We start from the raw sequence: 22,259 nt of genomic DNA, 5'->3' as shown, positions 1-22,259 counted from the left end.
ACACTACAATCGACACCTTGAGATAATTCAGTATTCAATTTAGGAACAGAGTCATATTTGGTGCTCTGCATTTGTCGCTAGACATGACTGCTACAGTACATTATCAATTCACGTGAACTTTCTGAAGACATTTGGTGAGGTTTCACTGTCCGTTGTACAAGCAGTGAATGCATCCTGGCGGAAATTCCGCTTCCTTTGAAGTTAGTTTATTAATGTAAGCAACTTCCTGTCCGTGTCTCATTTCTTATCAAGCTGTCCTACGACTTATTAGTTTTAAGAACTGAAGAAGATGTGGTCACCGTACTTCTTTGTAGGGACAGCAATCCTTGCTCTGCACACAGCCGTCAGCCAAGTGAGTGACAAACAAGTTCAAGTTCTATATCTAAGCTATTTAAATAAATAAATAAAATTATAGGCCTAATGTTGTCTGTACGCTTAAAATATTTACTTCATACGTATCATTTATCTCGGATAGATATACTAAATTCGAAAGTAGGTTCAGTTCAATTTTGGTCCTTTTTTTTGTTGCATCACGGGAAAAAGGCTAAACATAATTAATCGGCAATAACAATAATAATGTTATTGGTTTTTATGTCCCACTAACTACCGCTTCGGGAGACAGACCTGGAAATGAACTTCAACAAGTGTGTTGGCATATGTTTTGTAAAGGGAAAAACTTGTTACAAAGACCCTGTTAGTTGAAGAAAAACATAGTGTTTAATACTATTAAACAAGGTGAACACTTTCACTACCTTGGCATTCCGTTCATCCACACGATTAAATTTGATGCAAAGTCAATTATGAGAAAGCTACCCCGCAACCAAACCCCAAGGTACTATAGCCTTGAAGGGCCTTGGCCTACCAAGCCACCGCTGCTCAGCCAGAAGGCCTTCAGATCACGAGGTGTCGTGTGGTCAGCATGACGTATCCTCTTGGCTTTCTAGACCAGGGCCGCTATCTCACCGTCAGATCGCTCCTCAATTCTAATCACGTAGGCTGACTGGACCTCGAACCAACCCTCAGGTGCAGGTAAAAATCCCTGACCTGGCCGGAAATTGAAACCGAGGCCTCCGAGTAAGTGACAGGCACTGCCCTTACATCACGGGGCCGGTTATGAAAAACCTACACCAAAAGTTAAATGTTCTTATGCATTCTCCTCTACTTACGCCTGATCAGATATACGTTGTTATAAATACTGTGATATGTCCTGCATTTACCTATCACTTTCAGGCTTCTAAACTGACATGTATAACCTCTAGTTTTCTCAGTGATGCACATTGAAAGTAATTTTTTAAACTGTCTACTGACATCCCAGATTTTACGTTACATTCTGATAGAAAAAGTAAAGGTCTAACTCAGGGATGGCAAACCTTTACCGACCGGGCGAGTTGACCGTGCGCGTAGAGGCGCGCGGCTGTGAGCTTGCATCCGGGAGATAGTAGGTTCGAATCGCTCTATCGGCAGCCCTGAAGATGGTTTTCCGTGGTTTCCTATTTTCACACCAGGCAAATGCTGGGGCTGTACCTTAATTAAAGCCACGGCCGCTTCCTTCCAACTCCTAGGCCTTTCCTATCCCATCGTCGCCATAAGACCTATCTGTGTCGGTGCGACGTAAAGCCCCTAGCAAAAAAAACTTTACCGACTAGCGTATCAGTTAAGGCCTTGTTTATTTCTTACAGTCTAGTGTTATTTTCCTTTAAAATCATCATGAAAGCCTCATCTGACTTTATTTAGGTATTAGATTAATTCGACTGAGTGTTTCATGATTTTATTTTGCAAACATCACTGAAATTTCCATTTACAAAACAGGTAAATTTTAAGAATACGATATAATTTTGCTTTGACCTCATAAAATTTAAAAAAAAAAATGTGTCCATAGAATTAATTGATACATACTTCTTTATTAAAGCGTAATATTGAAATATGCTTTGTTGCTAGATTTTCGACCTATGTGAAAACATTAAAATATACTAGTGGACCCGTGCGCGGCTCCACAGCCGTCCTTATAAATAGGTCAGACAACTCATCTTGGTATGCCTGTCGTAGTCGTATAGTTTTTCCTGCCCATTTCAATAATTTTATGAACATTTAATACCGATAATATTGTTTATGGATTTTCCAAAAATAAAAATAAAATATTTTTATTTTTAAAGAAGATTCCAAATACCAATGTTAACGTCTGTAACATCTTCAGTTGTACGATCCCGTCCGTATGTGTGTCTTACCCTACAGTTTTCTTTCCCGAACAGTAAGTCATAATATGTTTACCATACCGATTCAGAGTGTCACAGTTCATCTCAGCTACCCCAAAGACTATGAATTCGTCACTAATATCGTCATTTACGGATTTTTAGGGGTGCTAGGGGTTTCTTGCCCCTACAGTAATTTTTCCAGATAAACGCAGAAGTAAGTTTTAAGGAACACATCATAATCTTCACATACTGTTGGGTAGGCAACCCGCCGATCGGACTTGTCTTGCGGTTTGCTTATCTTCCCCTATTTTATTTTTCACCCCTTAGTGCCGAACTACCGATCAGATTTCGCTCAAACCACTTCATGATCCCTCTCAGATGTAATAAGAACAAACTGTGAAAATTTCGGCGAAATCGGTCCAGTAGTTTTTGAGTCTATTAGCTTCAAACATACCAACATCCAATTTGATATATATAGAAGATTAGTGTGTTATCTGAAGTGCCATAGAAGTCGTGTTCGCGTGTCATAGGCTCGCAATCCGTGGTCTTTACAAAGCGTCGCGGGAAGTAGCACGCAAACACTTTAATGCTTGCAATGTTCCAAGCATACATGATTTCCATACATTTACGCTTGTTGGAAGGAATTAGACGAAATTTCAATGTGTCTTCCTTCTTTAAACATAGTGAATTATTATAGATCTATTAATCAACGAAATAGTTTCCATGATGCAAGGAAAGTACGTAAAGGGTTTCGAGACCGCGAAATGACCGCCTCACAAAGGTAATATAAGAGTTCAACTTTGTAAGGAATATACACCTGCCAATAATTGGATGAAACGCCATGAAGGCCTCTCCTGTAGTGATTGACGGGATGCAAATAAAATGACTGCATAATTTCACTGCAGTAAGAACTTTGCCGGGTAGATCTCTGATTGGCAATCTCTGTCAGTGTTGCCACAAAGAGATTCAATCAATCAATCAATCAATCAATCAATCAATCAATCAATCAATCAATCATTAAAGATCAACATTTAGGACTGTCGTCCGGGTGGCAGATTTCCTAGCTCTTCATTTTCAAAGAATTGTAAATTTATCGAATTTTTCTCTTGATAATTTATACCTATCCCTTACCCCTCGTCGCATAAATGAATATTTGCCCCAATTTGTCCTCTCGAATACCAACTGTAGCTTGATACTATGATCTTTCTTACTGTTAAAAGCTCAACTCAAGCTTAGTAATGACATTCATCACCAACTCTAGACTGACAGTTCGAAAAATACCACATAGTCGAGCATCGCTTCTCCTTACTCCCAAGTCTTCCCAACCCAAAGTTTGCAACATTCTCGTAACACTATTCCCTAGTTGGAAATCACCCAGAACAAATCGTGCAGCTTTCCTTTGAATTTTTTCCAGTTCGTGTATCAAGTAGTCCTGGTGAGGGTCCCATACAATGGAACCATACTGTAACTTCGGCCTTACCAGAGACTTGGGCGCCCTCTCCTTTTCCTCATTACTACAACCCCTAATTACTCTCATAACCAGGAAGTACCATCACCCAGAGATGGGATAATCGAATGATTTCCTTCCGATTATTTAGATAATCGAATGAATAATACAATAAATTAATTAAATGAGTTTCAAATATCATTCAGTTGTATCCCATAGAATATTCGGATGCGCATGGATCATTTTTTCGGTTTAAGTATGTCGGATGGATAATCGATTGAAATAAGATGAACTCTTATGAAAAATAGAAATACGCCTTTTTGCAAACGCATCTGCAAATTTTGAAACTAAATGAGTGAATTAACTGTCTTAACAACATCACTTTTAATTCTATTATTTCGAAAGCATTCACTATTCAATTGCCTCATTTATTCGAATGCAGTTCCGAATGAATAATCGAAAAATAATCGGATAGAAAAAATATTCACTATTCGATTGTCTCATTCATTCGAATGAATAATAGAAAAGCAATTGAATGGGAAATATAATCGATTATTTTGTATTCAATTATCCCATCACGACTATCACCCCATCAATACAATAATTAAAAATGAGAGGACTGAGAAACACTGGCTCACAGCCTGGGATCGTGCCCGCACAGTGATGTATGGAGAAAATATTGGCACCATCAAACACTTTAATCGCAGAAACTTCGGAGTAAAAGGTTATACCATTTATGAAGAAGTCCATGGCATATTATCGGATGGTGGTATTAGACGCATAGACATGATTGCTCTTGAAGCTGGAAAGGAAAAGGGCTCTATAACAGACCTGATTACCAGGTATGAGCATCATAAAGGCCAAGCGGAAAAATTATTATTATTATTATTATTATTATTATTATTATTATTATTATTATTATTATTATCACAATTTGTTTTACGTTGCACCGACACAGATAGGTCTTATGGCGGCGATGAGATAGGAAAGGCCTAGGTTTTGGAAGGAAGCGGCCGTGTCCTTCATTAAGGTACAGTCCCCGCATTTGCCTGGTGTGAAAATAGGAAACCACGGAAAAACATCTTCAAGGCTGTCGACAGTGGGGCTCGAACCCATTAGCTCCCGGATGCAAGCTCACAGCTGCGCGCCCCTAACCGCTCGGCCAACTCGCCTTGTAGCTAAGAATTAGACTCCAAGAAAATAATTGTAACGGCCGCAGGGTATTGAGGGTTTCCCAGACTTATTAGAAATGTAGATCCATTATCATTTACTTCAAAGTTGTTACTTATTGTAAATTATTTTCGTTATTTCATTTTGTCATAATAACGCCCCTCTTGCTTGTCTATCCCTTCCAATCTTCCCGCCCCCACCAAGACCGCTGCTCAGTATAGCAGGTGAGGCCGCGTGGACGAGGTACTGGTCCTTCTCCCCAGTTGTATCCCCGACCCAATATATTTACACCTTGCGGAAAAGCTGCGTAGAAAACTGTTAAGACATAGACAAATATACTAAATTCGAAAAGACTGATATTTCTAAAAATAAAAAGTAATAGTTTTGTTCTTCGGTCTATTGCTTTTATTACAAAGAGATCCTTTCGAATGGTTTGGTATAATCTCGAATATTACTGAACTATACAGAGAACCTGTAGGTCTAAGTAATTCGTAATTTGTTTCTTTGTTTCAGTATTCCCCTCTCCTGTCTGAATATAGATCGTTAATGATGAATAAATACATCCCTAATGGTGAGTATCTCACTTACTATAAAATACATTTTGTTAATAATAATAATAATAATAATAATAATAATAATAATAATAATAATAATAATAATAATAATAATAATAATAATAATAGGGGCCGCAGGTGTGAGCTTGCAAGCGGGAGATAGTGGGTTCGAACCCCACTGTCGGCAATCATCGAGATGGTTTTCCGTGGTTTCCCATTTGCACACCAGGCACATGCTGGGGCTGTACCTTAATTAAGACCATGGCCGCTTCCCATCGTCGCCATATGACCTATCTGTGTCGATGCGATGTAAAGCAAACTATAAATAACATAACTTATGAGGTACGCTACTGACGGCATTTCCTAAAGTGAATAAATTTTCATTTTCAAAATATGACACCTTGTGCAACTCAGCTGACAAATTCTAGCGTGTGCTCATATACATTATCGGAGCTTCGCGTATGGGATAGTCGATAGGTAATGCAATTTATAACCAGAAAATTCCTTCCTTCCTTCCTTCCTTCCTTCCTTCCTTCCTTCCTTCCAGAAACACCTGTTAACATCGAACTCTCATGGTACTATTTTCAAGAAAACCTGTAATGCTAGATCCTGCATTTTTCAGCATATCAGGATGACCCCGATTAAGAGTAATACGAAGGGATTTTTCTGTAAGTAATACCTAAATTAAATTGTAAATTTTTTTGCCACGTTTTTAGGCAAAACTTACACCTCCTAAAAATTGCATACTGAAAAGCTATTTGGTTTCGGCAAATAATATTTATTCTTCTTATTATTATATCTAAAGGTGCAAATTTCAAGTGTCTAACCCAAATAGATTTTGGGAAAAGTACTCTAGAATTTTGAACATTTTTATGGCAGGTCTTTCTCACCTTCAATGCCAAATTTCATGAAAATTCACTCATTCGCTCTGCCGTGATGTTGTAACAAACAAATGAATAAACATTAAACTAAATGCGACATGGGCTAATGTTTGTAAAAAAAAAAGAAGTATTAGGTCAATATTCGAAAAGTACGTACAAACTTAATCCCTTGGTTGTTGTTATTTGGAATAAGTGAAATAAGTGAAGGTTCCACTTAAAAAAGGAGAGAGTCAAGTCGGTTAACAAAGTAATTTTCTTCATTTACTTGTTCGTGTCACTTCACTGTTCTAAAGAACTCCTATTTTACCCCTTGTGTGTTCATGAAAACAATGTTAATGCTTAAAATGTAAAATCCTGTCCATTTCTGCTACAGAGAAAGGGTGCAGAGACAAGGATTTCAGTAAGGAAGCCAAACAGATGATGATAAACGGGATGTGCAAAGAGCCACGGCCAATGACGGTCCCCATCTTCTCAGACGATCCAAGTATGCAGGTAAGAGATTCAAAAATATATTCTTTCTAGCATAATACCGGTGTGTGTATGTATGTACAGTCTTCAGCCCTAAGGATGGCTGGATCCTCAACAGCTCTGCAATCAGCTGTCATATATGGCCTAGGCATCACTGAAGAGGCGTACTAGGGAAATGAGGAGTGATGTAGTTTCCCGTTGCTTTCCTCACCAAGCCAGAAGTTGCTATTACATATAATTCTGCCGAGCCCACTGAAATGTACGCATCAACCGACTCTATGAGCAACATTTTCACACCATTCATAGCAGGGACTGCCTGCAGAAGGAATGGCATTACTAGCATTGCTCATACCTCATAATACTGGTATAGGAAGTTTATTTTTGATGTGCAGAGTTAAAACACATCATAGGTAATGTTTTATGCTATGTCTCTTGGAGGAAGTGCGCAGGGGCAATCTGCTCCACTTCCAAAATCACCGACGGATTTTATGCAGTAATAATGCAAATTGGTTTGGCAAATAGTAAATGTCGTCTATCCCGCCACACACTTGTGTAGAGAGAGACACATAAACTGTAGGATAATAATATGTAAAGCTCACCTAAGATACGAATCGCTGCAATATGTTTGCATTCTAACCTTTTTTTTTTTTTTTTTGTATAAAACTCCGGTTTCTAGGCTCAATAATTTACAAGGGCTCAGACAGTGAAGGGCCCTCTTCAAAACACCTATAGCATTTCACACTATATATCAATCCTAATATTCTACCTAAAACAACTTACAGCGTGATTTGTGATATTTTGCACAAACAAGTCAGATTAATCAATAAACCGACATAGGCCTATAAGTTTAATTTATTATTATTCGTTTCGGCCTGCTGTGGACCACGTTATCTCAACTGTTTCCATCCTTGAGCTTTAATTCTTCCCCGGTATTCACTCGTTCGCTTTCTGTGAGCTTCCTTTCTTTCATCAGCCCACTCTTTGCCTGTTTTCAACTTCGACTTTTCTTAGTTTCGCCTGTATGTTTGAGGTTTCATCTGGAGAAGAACACGTTCCTGGATGCCTTCATGTGTCATCCCTATTTCTTGTAAGATTTTTTCAACTTAGGTTAACCTGAGAGTCGTGGTTTTCTTGTTTACAAAGCAGGAAAGCAACCGCTTGGTCAATCTCTGCGAACTCATGCTGAATCATACATGTTATGTGGCCATAAAAATTCATCCTCCTTTTCCGAATGGTGATGTTATCCTCTCCGCATGCAGGTATAATTCGTTGTTATGCCGTCGCCTGTATTCACCATACTTACTTTTTTTTCTGATTGGTCCCAGGATCGCTCTGAATATCTTTCATTCTGAGTTCAGCAATTATTGCGCCTTCACCGGGTTCTATGTTACTGTTTTGTTGCTCTTTAATGACTTCATGATCTGGTTGACTTCCTCTGTTGTGCGTGGAGAAGTGTCTCGGTTTGGATGCATGGTTTCTTCAAAGGTGAATTGTGATTCTGGTTCTTCACAGTTGAGAAGAGATTCGAAATATTTTGCCAAGACCTGAAAACTATTCTTTCCGTTGTAGACAAGTTTACTTTTGTGGTATTCCGAACTGTAGACTTTGAAAGGAGTATTTAGTGAGGTTACGCTTGAAAGTTCTGTAGAAATCCCTGATAATGTTCTTATTGAAACATGTTCAATTTGTGTCAGTTGGATTTTCTCAAAAGTGCGCTTTAACCCGCGGATGTCTTTTGACGCGTATTTTCTCACCGCCAGGAAATCCTCATACCTATTTTGATTCTTCTGTGGGTTGCATATTTGTCAGGATAGTTGTCTTCGATCTATTCCTTCATCACATTAATGAGTCCACCACAGGTGTTTGTTTGGTTTCGTTAGGAAGACCTGCTCATCAGTCGTTTTAACAATGGCGTTTCTCAGTTGATGCCAATTCTCTGGATCCATGGACTTGAGCTTATGAGTTAACTCTCTTGGTTTTCAGCTCTTCCGTCTCAAATCTATTAGTTATCTTTGTCCGGACTCTGTTAAGTTTTTCTCCATTCCGATTGGTTCGTCGGTGGGCTGGGTAGTTTCCAACATTTTCTTTTTTGAACTTCCTTTTCCTTTCTTTGATAATCTGAGCAAAATGATAGTGTGGTTGTCAGGAATTTTCGAGATGACATCTTTCAGCCCCTCCCACAATGCATCTGTTCCATCTGGGACCTTCTTGTTCACCTGGTTGATTGGCCCATGTACATTCATAAGCGTGTAGACTTTGTTCGTGCTTCGAAAGCTAAGCATCGAGACTCAACTGTTAGGAGAGATGAAGTCTGTGACCAAGTCTGGAATCTCACTGCTAACAATAAATCCTATTGCCGAGTTATGGGACATTTTTGATCACACATTTGACATGTTTCCCATTGAAGATTCTATAACTTTGTGATTCAAAGGCATGTTCATCAGCAAACCTCGTTTCTTGAATTGCCGCGATTATGATTTCATAATAAGATAGGATGTCCCTGAGGTATTTGAGTTTATCAACTTTCAAGAGAGAGTTGGCATTAAAGGTTACAAAGAAGTTTCGGTGTTTGTGGCTGATCTAGTTTCTAGGAGTCTCCGATACCTCCATGCATATCGATGCAGACTCCCCAGAATCCGCAGACCTACATGGGTTACTCAAGGTGACGGTGGATTGGTTACCACCTGGGGTGTAACTTCCTGTTGAATTTTCATTCGTGAGTTACAGTTGAAACCTTGTAGTTTGCGGTCGGTGTTGTTTCATATTAACTAAGGTTGTAAGCGTTGATGTTCGACTTCGGATGGGCATTTCTTTTATATCCCATTCTTCGGTTTCCCTGCTGGTACTCGGATGGCTGATTGTAGTGGTTTCCCACTGGACAATGGTTGCTTCACGTCCCTACACATTTATTTATTTATAGACATCGATTTTAAGTAGTCGTTAGTAGCATTGTAGAGAAGCATTAAATCAGCTTGTTTCTACGAAAAGAATTAGGTCAGTAATTCAGTTTTGTTATAATCAATACTGGCAACTCAGATTATGACCGTGTGATAAATGAAACTTCCTACAGCATAGTTGAAAGACTAGACACGATCAAGCGCTGAAAGAAGTAACGGAGAATATCAAGTGCCTCTGGATGCTGCGAAGGATGTTTTTCTCATGATCACTTATATAGCATTTTTCGCTCTATGGAAAAATAAATAAAAAACGTCACTCTGGATCGTGGCTGGTGCACCTCAAAAGCACTGCCATACGTAATGCTGTCCCTGAACCTACATAACTTCCAGTCGTGCTAAGAATCCAACCAGCCTTCAGGCAGTTAATTTTCTAATGAATCGAGTAAATCAATATTTCTGGTCAAATTTCATAAGCTGCCATACGGATAAATTCATTATTAAAAACAACAAGAGACATTAGTTGAGTTGTCGGCGAGAATCTCGACGAAAGCCACAGCATAAACAGTGACAGGTTCAAAGCAACATGTGAAAATCATTACGTTTCGCAACCGCCCGTAAGCCCTCGAAGAAGGGTGAAACCTCTGGAGAGCGCACACCTCCAAATTGGGTGGTTCACCGCAGAGCCACCCTCCGGGAACGCTGTTGCACCTGTTATGTTAACTTTTGATAGTCACTGTGTCAACATGGCTGTTGTTCGTTACCTTCTTGAGTAGTGAAACGCGCTACATAAGTCCAAACAAAGATTGCAGACAACCTCGAGAAGAGTATGTGTTATATAGACGTATGTTAATTGGTAAGTTTTTAAATAAGTTATTAATGCCCGGTTTCTGGAACGTGAGGTATCGAACCTATAGCGGTATCGAATGGTTAACTTGTGTTTTGGCGTTGCACGAACGTAAGATACATCTATCGGTTCGACAAATCGCTTGCTAACTTAGAGGGCCCTGAGCAGGAGATATCTATTTGTTAACTTACTGGGCGCGTGCGCAGTACTTCAGTATCAGCAGCTAACATTGCGTTTGTTAAAATTTTCTATGGCTTTCTCATCTTCTTCCGTCGGCCTAATGTTCTAATGAACTATACAGTAGTGAAAATGAATTCAAAGACAGACTGAGGCTAAACAAATATACTGTCGTAGGTATGGTAAGAGGTTACAGGCGACAATTTGCGTCCTGTGACAAATAATTTTCCATTGTCCCCTGTTGATCAATTATTAATTACGATAACCTTTAAGATTCAGTACTACTGCGTCTTGTCATATTTGTATCTGTGACTGCATTCGTGTCCATAAAAGCACTGGTACCAGTAACTGAGTATAACAGATAATTACACATTTATCGTAGTAGGCCTACTGCAGGCCTTCTTGCATTGGCAGTGAGCATATACTTTTATCGTGGGATTGTTTTTAATTAACGATATTACATTACAAGGAACTAACAGGTTATATAATTATGTTAATTACGCGATGTATGTCGTTATACTTTGATCAAACAATGTTCATATTTTGTAATAACAGGGAAGAGATACGGTATACTTATAAGGCTCAGTGCAAACTGGATTGCGCTTGACATGTGCCATTCGTGTGCATATTTCATTAGAAATCCTCAAACAATATAAAATTCTTCTGACAGTCATTAAACACCACGAAACTGACACCCACTTCTGCAAGAACTAGTCGAATATCCATTTCTTCGTGCATAGCAAAGAGGGGATAATAGGAGCTGCACAGAAAGCTCAAATGCGATGCATTACTTGTGCGCATGCGCCTGACAATCTAGGGAACACACCTAATGCACAAAAACAAAGCGGTACGAGGGGTGGCACCTAGTGTGTATTTATGAAACTTGATCAACGAGCCAATAGTTGACAGTTCGATAAGTTAACTGCTGTTCCGCTGTGCAACGCAGCAAAGATTTATCGAGTCGACAGCTGTAACAAAGCAATAGTTATCGGAAAGATATCTCATCTTTCCAGAAACCGGGCATTATTCTTCAATTTCCGTTTCCTCTGTTCAATTTTTGTTCGAGTGAAATTCCGTTCTGTGCCGCCTTCGATTTACGTAACTTGTTTACGTGCAGAGAATTCCTCTCATCGGTCGGGTGGTTACGTGCCAGAAGCGACCGTGCCGGATGCGACCCGGCCATTATCGTGCCAATAGCGACCAAGTGGATAAGCATCGTGCCGCATGCGACCCATCAATCACAATTGATCTGCATTTAGGGCTGTCACCAAGTGGCAGATTGCTTATCAGTTACTAACTTAGTCTTTTCTAAAATAAAGGTCTAATGCCGTGGTTAGCCGGTTCGAGTGTCGTTGGACGAAAACATAATTAGAATATAATAATGTTGCTGGCTTTAAGTTCCAGTAACTATGTTTCTGGTTTAAGGAGACGCAGAAGTGCCGGAATTGAGTCTCACAAGAGTTATTTTACGTGCCAGTGAATCCACCGACAAGAAGCTGACGTATTTGAGCACCTTCAAACATCAACCGGACTGAGCCAGGATCGAACCTGCCAAGTTGGAGTCGGAAGACCGGCACCTCAATCGTCTGAACCACTTGCATGGATGAAAAATTTTCACCGTCAGAATGTAGGCCGACAGGGTAGGAAAGTTGGTGGTATACAATTTGTAATCACTAGATTGCGTGCCAAAAGCCTGGATTCAAATCCAAACCTCTTCGCATTATTAAAATGGAGTGAGGGAATATGATGCTGTTGATGGTGATTCGTCCTTCGGATGACGACGTAAAACTTTGAACCGACCCCTTGGTGTTACTCGAGAGGAGTAGGCTACGTGCCAACACCGGGTTTCACCCTCTCCCTACCTCATTATCATAATCTCACATCCAGAAGCGCAAGACTCCCATGGGAGTCAGGTAGAAAACCTGCACCAGGCGAGCCGAATATGTCCTCGGACACTCCCGGCACTAATAGGACACGATAAGTAAGTCATAAATAATTTCAGACAAATAGGAAATTTATTGAACATCTCCCTTGGTAAATTATTCCAATCCCTAACTTTTCGTCCTATAAACGAATATTTGCCCCAATTTATCGTCTTGAATTCTAACTTCATATTGTAATCTTTCCTACTTTCAAAAACACCACTCCAACTTATTCGTCTACTAATGCCATTCTACGCCATCTCTCCACTAACAGCTCGGAACATCCCGCTTAGTCGAGCAGCTCTTCTTCTTACTTACAAGTCTTCCCATCCCAAGATTTGCAACATTTTCGTAACGCTACTCGTGTGTTTTGTTACCAAACATTATCGATTGTTTTCTGAAAGGGTTTCAACCTTAATTTCGGAGTCCCCGGTACAGCGTAATTAGATTCTGGAACAAATTTAGATGTGACTAGCTGATGTGCCTGTGCTTCGATACGGAATCCTACATTGTATTCAGAATTCTAGATTATGTACTCTACACGTTGTGAGTAAGATTATATTAAATTGCATAGTTCTTAACGTTACACAGAAAAGCGACGGGAAAGTCACCATACGTCTTTTCTCATGTGAATACTGGGTTAGGGAATTATAATGGCAGTTCCTCTTGCCTACTATCAGTCACAATGAACTTGGGGAGTTTTCATTACGATGGCAGGCCCACTTCCTACTGCCAGCCAGTCGAGTTGGACAGTTTGATGATAATGGCACTCACTCTCCACCTGCCTTTTTACATCCTTAGAAAGGCTGTCTTTGCGGTTTTCCCAACTGAAATCATCATAGGTCATGACAATGAAGTCAGTAGGAATGTCACGATTACAAGCAATATTATCATATGAAATAATAAAATAGAAAATCGCACATTTTTAACGAACAGTGCTATGCTGCCGATCTAACAATCCAAAGTTCCCGAGCTGGAATGACCAGGCTGCAGACGGCCGTGAACACTCCTCTGCCATTATTCCTTTAAGAGTGCACACTATTTATTCCAATCAGCGCCTCAGAGCAGGGATCAAATGCGTGGAACACCATTGGCGGCAATACATACTCGGCACCTTCGGAGCCTTCTCTCGAACACGCCTCAGTACCTCGTTGTTTTGACTGATGTCCTGAGCAGATTCCAAGACACATTCCCGGAACTCTTGCAGAATTTCCACTTGTCTGCGATAAACCTTAGATTTCATGTACCCCCAAAAAAGTAATCTAAGGGGTTTTGATCGGGACTTCTTGTCGGCCGATCCATCGCTGCGGATAGGCGGCGTCCAGGTGACGGCGCACTGCGTTGGTAAAGTGCGGGGGTGCTCCATCATATTGCAACCACAGATGCCGTCGCGTATGGAGTGGAACATCCGCTAGTAGTGGTAGAGTGCCTTCTAGAAACTGTAGATAAGATACGCTAGCCATTCTATAAGGTAATATCACAGATTCTTTGATAATGCTTCCCAAAATCCCTGTCCAAACATTAATAGAAAAACCGAACCTGGTGGTGGAAACGTCTCATAGCATGGGGCTTGTTCTCCGACTACACATACGTGTTGTCAAAACTGAAGGTGTCATTCCTCGTAAACGAGACCTCATTTGTGAACATGAGGTTTTTGGGTTGAGGATGGACCTATTCACAGAAGGCTATCTGTGGTGCATAATTTTTTTCCAGTAGTGCTGAACACACTGCAAATGATACTGATGTTGCCGGTCTTCCCGTTATGTTCGTAGGACGGTCCACTCCTACCACTGTCACGATTTGGCGAGTATTGCTGCTGGGGGTCCTCTGCAGTAAATTCTCATATGCGGTCCTCTGTACGAAGATCAGGCCTAGACCTACCAGCTTCACGCATGGGCATAGCGCTTCCAATGTAAGCTATTCTCTGTAGGGCCTATACCTGCTACAACACTCCTCACTAGAAGACAACAAATCATTGATTGATTAACATTTTTTAGCATCTGGCTTTTAGTGCCAGGAGTGTCCGAGGATGTATGCTGTGTGAGGGTGTTGCTTGTGAGTGTAACTGCACGGGCTAGAAATTGGAGGAAGGTGCCATCAAGGCATTTCCCTGAAGATGAAAATAGGAAACCACGAGAAACCATTTTCGAGGATGGCCAACGGGGTATTCGAACCCAGCAGCCTACCGAAGTAGCTGTAAGTAGCCATGCTGCAATGCACTGACCTAACCTGCTTGGTACCTTCTCCCAGACATGGAAATTCAGCTCCATATATGGACATGTTTTAGGAAAAGACGTAAACACATCACCATATTTCGTGTTGTAAGACGAGTTTCCCCCAGAAGTATTACATAAAGTAGGGGCAGCAGCTGCTTATAGGACTTGTTGAAATGACATTACACTCCGTACTGGTACTTCACAGGAAGGTTCATGAAAAGCAACTGAAGAAGATGCTGCTCTGTCATATCTGTTTCCCGAAAATCCAGGGACTGGTCCTGATGATCCCCAAGAGCTGTACTTACAGATCAGTTAACTGTAAAACAAATAATCCTTGTTAAAATGTAACCGAACTTGTGTTATTCTAGTATTCAGCAGAAGATTACCTAGTTGTATATTTCCCCCAAATTTTTAGGATTTTGTCCTTGAAGTATCTCTTGCGTTATGCCTATTTATGACCCATCTATGGTTTCTTTGGGGAAGGAATACCTCGGTTTATGGCATTCCAAATTATACATTACACTGACATATTTCAACGAGTTCTTGGTGTGTGTGTGTGTGTGTGTGTGTGTGTGTGTGTGAAGAGATGTATGTTTTATTTAAACTTTCGTAAGAGATGTACTCATTCATTATTATTTATGAACCTTTCATGCAATCGTTCGAATTGTTCTCCGTAAAGAGCTGTATGGGTTGTATTTCCCGATGACTAATTCAGTGTACATTAATGTTGTGCACAGTTTGCGGTTTGGTAGTTGAACAGAACAAAGACAATTTTATTCCCTACCCCATAAGCAGTGTTCTCAATGTTTGGCCATTTTTCTAACTTTTTCTGGTTCTGATTTAGCTTACCTTATCTTGGGTGATGGCAAAGTTTATCAAATGACAATTTGCTTGTCAACGCCGGTCGCATCCGCCACGGTTACAGATTATGCGGTCGCTAGTGGCACGGGTCGCATGCGGCACGGTCGCATCTGGCACGCCACCATAAGGACAGCACTTCGCTCACTTTATACGTGTTTTACATGAGATCACAATTAAAATTAAGAAAATAAAACTTAAGAAAATTAGTGATAAAGAAAATAAGCTCGTGCCGTATGATAGGAGATGTTGGAAATGTTCTCCTCCTGCATCCTTGTATGGTTTCAATTTTAATATTTTCGTAGCCCGGAGCTCTTCGAAACCCCGGCTTCTTGTCCAAGTATGTTGTAATCTTTCTGCGATTTCATTTGCTTTTTCCTCCTACTCATTTTTTTAAACTTCGCATCTTATCGAGTAAAGAACCAGTTCTTCTCAATTTGTTTACGAGTTTTCGCACGGTCACTCGATGTGGAGGGCTTGCACCTAGAAATTGTGTTACAAATTGCCTAATGACTTCCCTGCAAGACTCTGTTTTCACATAATTATCGTACATAATATAAAAATAATATACAGGCTTATTCACCTAACATGTTACACGTCTAAACCATTAAAGATATCAGCATTCTGTTTTCATATTCGTAAATGGTACAGAGGGTCTTGTAAAATAACGTGCTACTTAGTGTCATGGGTTGATTAACAACCGAGATATTGATACTAACTCCATATTTTTTAAATGGAACGCCACAAATTTATACAGTTTATTTAAAAGTTCATCTGCGTACAAGTTCAAATATGTAAGTATTTTCAATATTGGACAATTACTTTTTGAGATATAAATAAGAACAGCGTGCGCTGTTTTACATGCCGCATCAGACGGCGTGAAGTCGAGCAAAGACATATTGAGGCGCAAGCTGCTTCCTGGCCTTGATTCCAGCCACAGAACGGATACCAGGCATGTACTGTAAACACAATGTGATGTACCGTAACATACCCTGGGTGTGCAACGTTATTGTATGACTGGCGAACACACAACGGGGAAGGGAGATTAAAGTTGTACTGTTTTGTTGCTGCGCTCAGTTTAGCGTTTTTTTCTAACGGATGGGAATGGGAAGGATTTGGAAATAAAGTCGGCCGTGGTCTATCACAAAGCTACATATCCAGTATTTGCCTGGTGTTGAACATGGGACACCATGAAAATCAATGTCAGGTTGGGTGAGACAGGACTCGAACCTACGCTCTCCCGAATGCACGCTACTACAGTCGCGCTGGAGCTCTGCGGAGATTAATGCGTGTAAAATAAAACATAAATAATAGTGTTGCTGCCATCTCACTGCGATCACCTCTGAACATTTGCTTTTCTAGAAGCAGCTCTTCCAGTGTTTTGTGTTATGTTTATTTCTCAACTCATAGAGTAGTATGAACTGTACACTAAAACCAGTGACAATTATAGCTTTCGTTATGTTCCTTTCAAGGCAAAGTACTTACTTTATTCGTTTTAAACACATCAATCCTTTCTGTCCTGTCATGTGTTCGCCTGTCATACACACTTTGCAAACCCATCACATGTGTACGAGGTGCGTACATTCCTGGTATCCATTCTGTGGCTGAACTCACTCCCAGGAAACTGCTTGCGTCTCAATATGTCCTTGCCCGACTTCACACCGTCTGATGCGGCATGCAAAACAGCGCATGCTGTTCTTGCTTATATCTCAAAAAGTAATTGTCCGATTTTAAAAATGCTTACATATTTGAACTTGTACGCAGATGAACTTTTAAATCAGCTGTATAAATTTGTGCCGTTCCATTTAAAAATATGGAGTTAGTATCAATATCTCGGTTGTTAATCACCCCATGAGACTAAGTACAACGTTATTTTACAAGACCCTGCGTACCATTTACGAATATAAAAACAGAATGCTGATATGTTTAATGGTTTAGAAGTTATTTGCGTGTAACATGTTAGGTGAATAACCCTGTATATAATAAATGTTATTTGTTAGGGCGTCGACCTATAGAGATCTTCTTCCCCTAGTTGCACCATGTGATATAAACCTGCGTGTAATTGGAATGGAGCAAGTGTAGAGTGTTGAATGTGAGGAATTATGAATTATATGGCAGAGCGCTGGCCTTCTTAGACCAACTTCGTTGGTTCGATGTCGGTCGCTTGGTCACTTGCTTTCTTGGCTTACGCTGCGTGAACCGTCAACGGTAGACCCCAAGTGTAAGCGTAAGAATTGTAGAGCATAGAAACCTCTACAAAAAAGTCCGCTATGGTATATGCCTATTTTGAACCGGCTGCCCTCTAGAAGCGATTTTATGTTAGAGTCCGCGGTAAAGAAAAATAACTACTTAAGATTCAATAAATATTTCTATATTTTCCTCGAACTCCTCATCGAAATAAATTGTTTGACCTCCTCCGCTATTTCATAAAGATTACAATTACCTTGTCAGGATATTATTTGTATGAATGGTTCAGAAGTTATGACCATTTTAGACTGTAGTGGTAATTCGTTCCCTGTTGTCGGCTAGAAGTTGCCTCTACCTCGCCGCTTGGAGCGCTGTTGTCGCCTCAGATGAAAAATATCATCAGAGCTTCGCGACTGTATATTATATTAAGGAGCCCATAGACGTGCAATATTATTGTGCAATATCGGGGTTTGTGCAATATAATTTATAGTGTGTGCTTCGTATTGAATGGTTGTGCAATATATTGTACGAAATCAAAGAAGTTTGAAATATATTGCACAAACCACAAAATACTGTGCCGTGTGTTGGCAATATTGTGCAATATCCCGTCCTCCCGCCAGTTGTTATCGACAGGGGGGAGAACGTATCGCGATGGCAGACAAACAGGAGGAGAAAAAGTTTATTTTGGAGTTTATCGAAGTGTACCATGACCTTCCGGCTCTATGGGACGTTAAGAGCAAAGATTACAGTAATCGCGTTAAAAAAAAGTGAACAGTACGAGGTGCTTATTGATAAATATCGTGAAAAATACCCGAACGCCGATAAACAAGAAGTTATTAAAAAATCAATTCTCTGCGTAATTTCTCGATTTGAGGCGTAACCAAAGCGATAAGTTCATCAAACAATTCACCATTCATGCGCAGAAAGTTTCGAAAATCATTTGGCTCGCATTTTCTCAGTTCAGTGAGTAAATTTTCATGAGTGTACCTTTCTCTGTCCAGAAACCACTGTTTGGCCCATGTCCTCCTTTTCCGTTTCTGCTTCTTTTTGGCACTTACGCCCACGGCGAGCAAAACGCAGCAAAGATCAGTGTCACTCAACATATTCACCAAACAAAATAACGGCATGGACTGACTATATATTGGAACGCATATTGTACGTCTGTGACCGCTTTGCACAATATATTGTACAACCCTTCAATATTAAGTACACACTGTACCGGGCGGTACACCTCTACTCTGTTTATTTAAAAGTTGCGCCAGTTGAAACTCCTCTTCTGGAGGAAGGTTGAACTTTATCTATTCTATTAATTCTCTACTTTCTCAGAAGATGTCACCACGTGCAAAATTTTGAGTTTTTGAACTGTGTCACTTTTGATGTGTTTTTGTTTCGCTTGAAGTAAGAAGTGTGAACTTTCTCTTCTTGAGGACACTACTGAAGATCAACAATAGTGCGACCTAGTGCGGAGTCAAAGAACTATTTTGTTGGAGAAATTTTTATTTCAAGAGTTTGTTCTTTGTTAAATTTCCTTCTGTCATTGTTTAAGTTGGCTGTATACCCCTCTTTTTCCCCTTAGTTTGGATCTAGCCAATCCCGAATTTCTTTAATTAATTTTCCACCAATAATGTGTTTCTTTTTCCTCTATGTAGGGGTTTCTTTTCCCTAGCCAATAAAGATTTTGTGGGAGGGTGTTTTCTTTCCCCTAACGCCTAGAATCTTCCGCGAGAGGATATAAACTGCTGATTTTGGGGTCTCCGGGCCACTTCTGTTCCATCTTTCAGTGTATTAAGTACATAGCAGGAGGCGGGAAGCGCCTCTTTCTTCTTCAGCCGTTCAACACCAGGTAATGGCCTATTAATAACTTCTTTTCTTGCTAGGTCGGCAGTTTAACACTCGCGGCGGGTTCGAAGCATTTCCATCATGTAACCCTTTCCTAAAATGTAATTACTATTTTCATCTTTTTCTTGTAAAGCTACATATTGGGATAGAGAGTGCTAACCCTCTCGAGCTCCCACTCACATTTGTTTCGAGGTGAACTTATTTTCTCAAACTATTCTTCGTTTATGTAATGTAAAGTGTTCTTCTCTAAGTCACCTCTGTAGTATGGGATTAGCCCTTGCGTTAGTGGCCCAGAGCCAGATTAGGTTTTTAAAAAAAACAAAGTGTATTAGGAGTGCAAGTTCGCCTCCTCTCAAATTGTTATTTTAGAGGTCATGTAATCAACCTTCTTTTTCATTCAATAGACCTCAGTAGGTTGGGTATTTTACCCCTGTGAATACGTCCTTAGAGGACAGCTTGAAGGTAGAGTTTGTGGCCTTTGAGAGGCTTAAATTTTGAGAGCGGATCGCTCTTTTGGAATGGAGTGTCATATGCCTCGTGGAGGCTTTTCTGTGTAATTCGGAGCCAGGGGCTCCTAGGGATGAATGGGGTTTTCTGCCCCTCCGTTAAAACTTGTGTTTGTGGTAAAACTGAGCTGATCGCTGAAGTCAGGGCGTGAAGCCCAAAACCTGTAAATATTGTAACTCCCCTTGTTTTGCTACATTGTACCTGCCATGTCTGTTATTGCTTTGTTTTTGAAAAGAAAATATAACCTAGTTAAATTTTAAATTACTTTTACATTAACTTTGATTCCGTAGTTTGAAACCCATTCACGCCCGCACCTTCTTACGCCTCTACCTACCGCTAAAACACGGTAACAAGTGGTAGCAGAGCGTGGTTGAATGGGTCTCAATTTAGCCCCTTTTGACGGCTAAACATTGCTTTAATTCGAACTCTAACTATTTTCTCAGTTGCTGGAATTTTTTGAGTTTTTCAAAATTGTTCTGTCATCATGCCCGGCCCTCGCGATGTTCTCCTCCTTAACTACTTGCGCAAAGAGGAGTTGATATATGAGTTAACTATCAGAAACGTTCAATCTGGAGGCACGGTTGCAATAGATACTAACAAGCTTAGAGAGTCCCTTGATTTGCCCATTTCCATCCCCAATTTGGGAGAGAAAGAAATTGATGACTCTCTTTCCACGATTGTCGAGAATATTACTGGGCTAGCATCGGTAGTCAGCTTTTTTGATGAAAACGATCCATCTCCTAATCAAATTAAGCGTGTGCAAGGCAGGCTGTATCACTTCGCAAATAGAGTTAATGATCTATTGTCTCTAAAGGTGAATGACGTTCAGAGGAAGCAAGCTAATACGCTCCTTGAAACTATTTCTGAATTGTCTAATAAGGTCACTCAATTGCTAACCGGCGAAGCTCCTCCCAAAACTGATCAACCCGCCACGGTGAATGTAGGTAACGAGGAAGAGCCTCCTCAGGGAGAAGTCAATAGGATAACCGTCGCTGCTCAAACGATCTCTGCCCCATCGAACAACGAATCTGAACGCCGTGCGTCATTGAGTAACATCCGCTCTGAATTAACTTCTTTGCCATTGAAACCTTTAACGACTATGTCACCTGGGTTCAGCAGCTTGCCTCATCCATTGGCAATGTTGCTTAGAGGTATCTCTAAGTTTTCCGTCAACACCACCAGTGACGTAATTTCATTTTTAAGATTTCTAGTGGAATTTCAGGATCATGCCCTTGTGTTTTCTCTTTCCCCATGTCAAATTTTGCAAATTATCTATCCTTATGCTATTGGTGTCCTATCTGACAAAATAGTTAGAGCCATCGCCGAGCAATCTTCTATTGAGGATTTCCATGCCCATTTGCTAGCTAACTTCATCCCGGCTAGGGCCAGGTCCTCCCTTATTCAGAAATACTATTATCGGGTACAGCGCTTGGATGAAAACCTGGCAGACTTCATCCAAGATATTAAGTTTTATACTAGGGTGTTTGCTCTCCACTTCCCTGAGGATCAAATTGTACAAGCTATTGTGGAAGGTATTTCACCATCCTATAGGTCATATTTGTGTTTCGCGGCGTGCCCGCAAACGTTCTCGGAACTTGAAGCATTGGCAGTCTCAGCGGAAGGAGTTAGATACGCCGATTCTTTGCGTGTCGCGAAAGAACCCCCGCCTTCCTTTAGTAACACTCGGCCTCCACCTCGCCGACCAGTCAATCCCCGTAAATGTTATGCTTGCGGGTCGCCTGACCATCTGCGGAATAAGTGTCCTCTGATCAAGTCAAGTGGGACAAGGAATGGAGCAGGGTCATCACAAGGCTGTTTTAAGTGTGGGGCCTTCTCACATATCGCCAAGAATTGCCCAAACTCAAATAGCACCCCCTCCTGCTCAACTTCTGGTGCAAATTCCAGCTATGCCAATAATAAAAAGTGACTAGTGGCGTCGGCTGAGCCGACTAATCCATCTTCCCGAGACTCAGCCCCTAGTTAACAGGTTGTAAATGCAGAGAACGACCAGCCTTCAAATTCATCTTTTGAATGCCCTAAAGAGTGTCTTAGGATTGCGGCGGATACCCCCGCACCTGTTCCTTTTCTTAAGATTGAGTT

At 40.6% G+C, this 22,259-nt stretch overlaps 1 protein-coding gene across 1 annotated transcript in view; it reads left to right on the top strand.

The window, feature by feature from the left end:
* Positions 1 to 249: 249 nt before the first annotated feature.
* The window catches only part of LOC136872669 (vascular endothelial growth factor A), a 56,234-nt gene continuing 34,224 nt past the window's right edge, over positions 250 to 22,259 (top strand). Inside the window, exons 1-3 of the mRNA XM_067146481.2 lie at positions 250 to 352; positions 5,323 to 5,380; positions 6,618 to 6,736. Coding sequence (XP_067002582.2) covers positions 290 to 352; positions 5,323 to 5,380; positions 6,618 to 6,736 — 240 coding nt within the window. The 5' untranslated portion in view covers positions 250 to 289. The remainder of the gene's footprint in view (positions 353 to 5,322; positions 5,381 to 6,617; positions 6,737 to 22,259) is intronic.

Source organism: Anabrus simplex, chromosome 4 (assembly GCF_040414725.1).
Source record: "Anabrus simplex isolate iqAnaSimp1 chromosome 4, ASM4041472v1, whole genome shotgun sequence".
Lineage (NCBI taxonomy): Eukaryota > Metazoa > Arthropoda > Insecta > Orthoptera > Tettigoniidae > Anabrus > Anabrus simplex.
The sequence above is the reverse complement of the archived record's forward strand: the minus strand, read 5'-3'. Positions and strand labels throughout refer to the sequence as shown.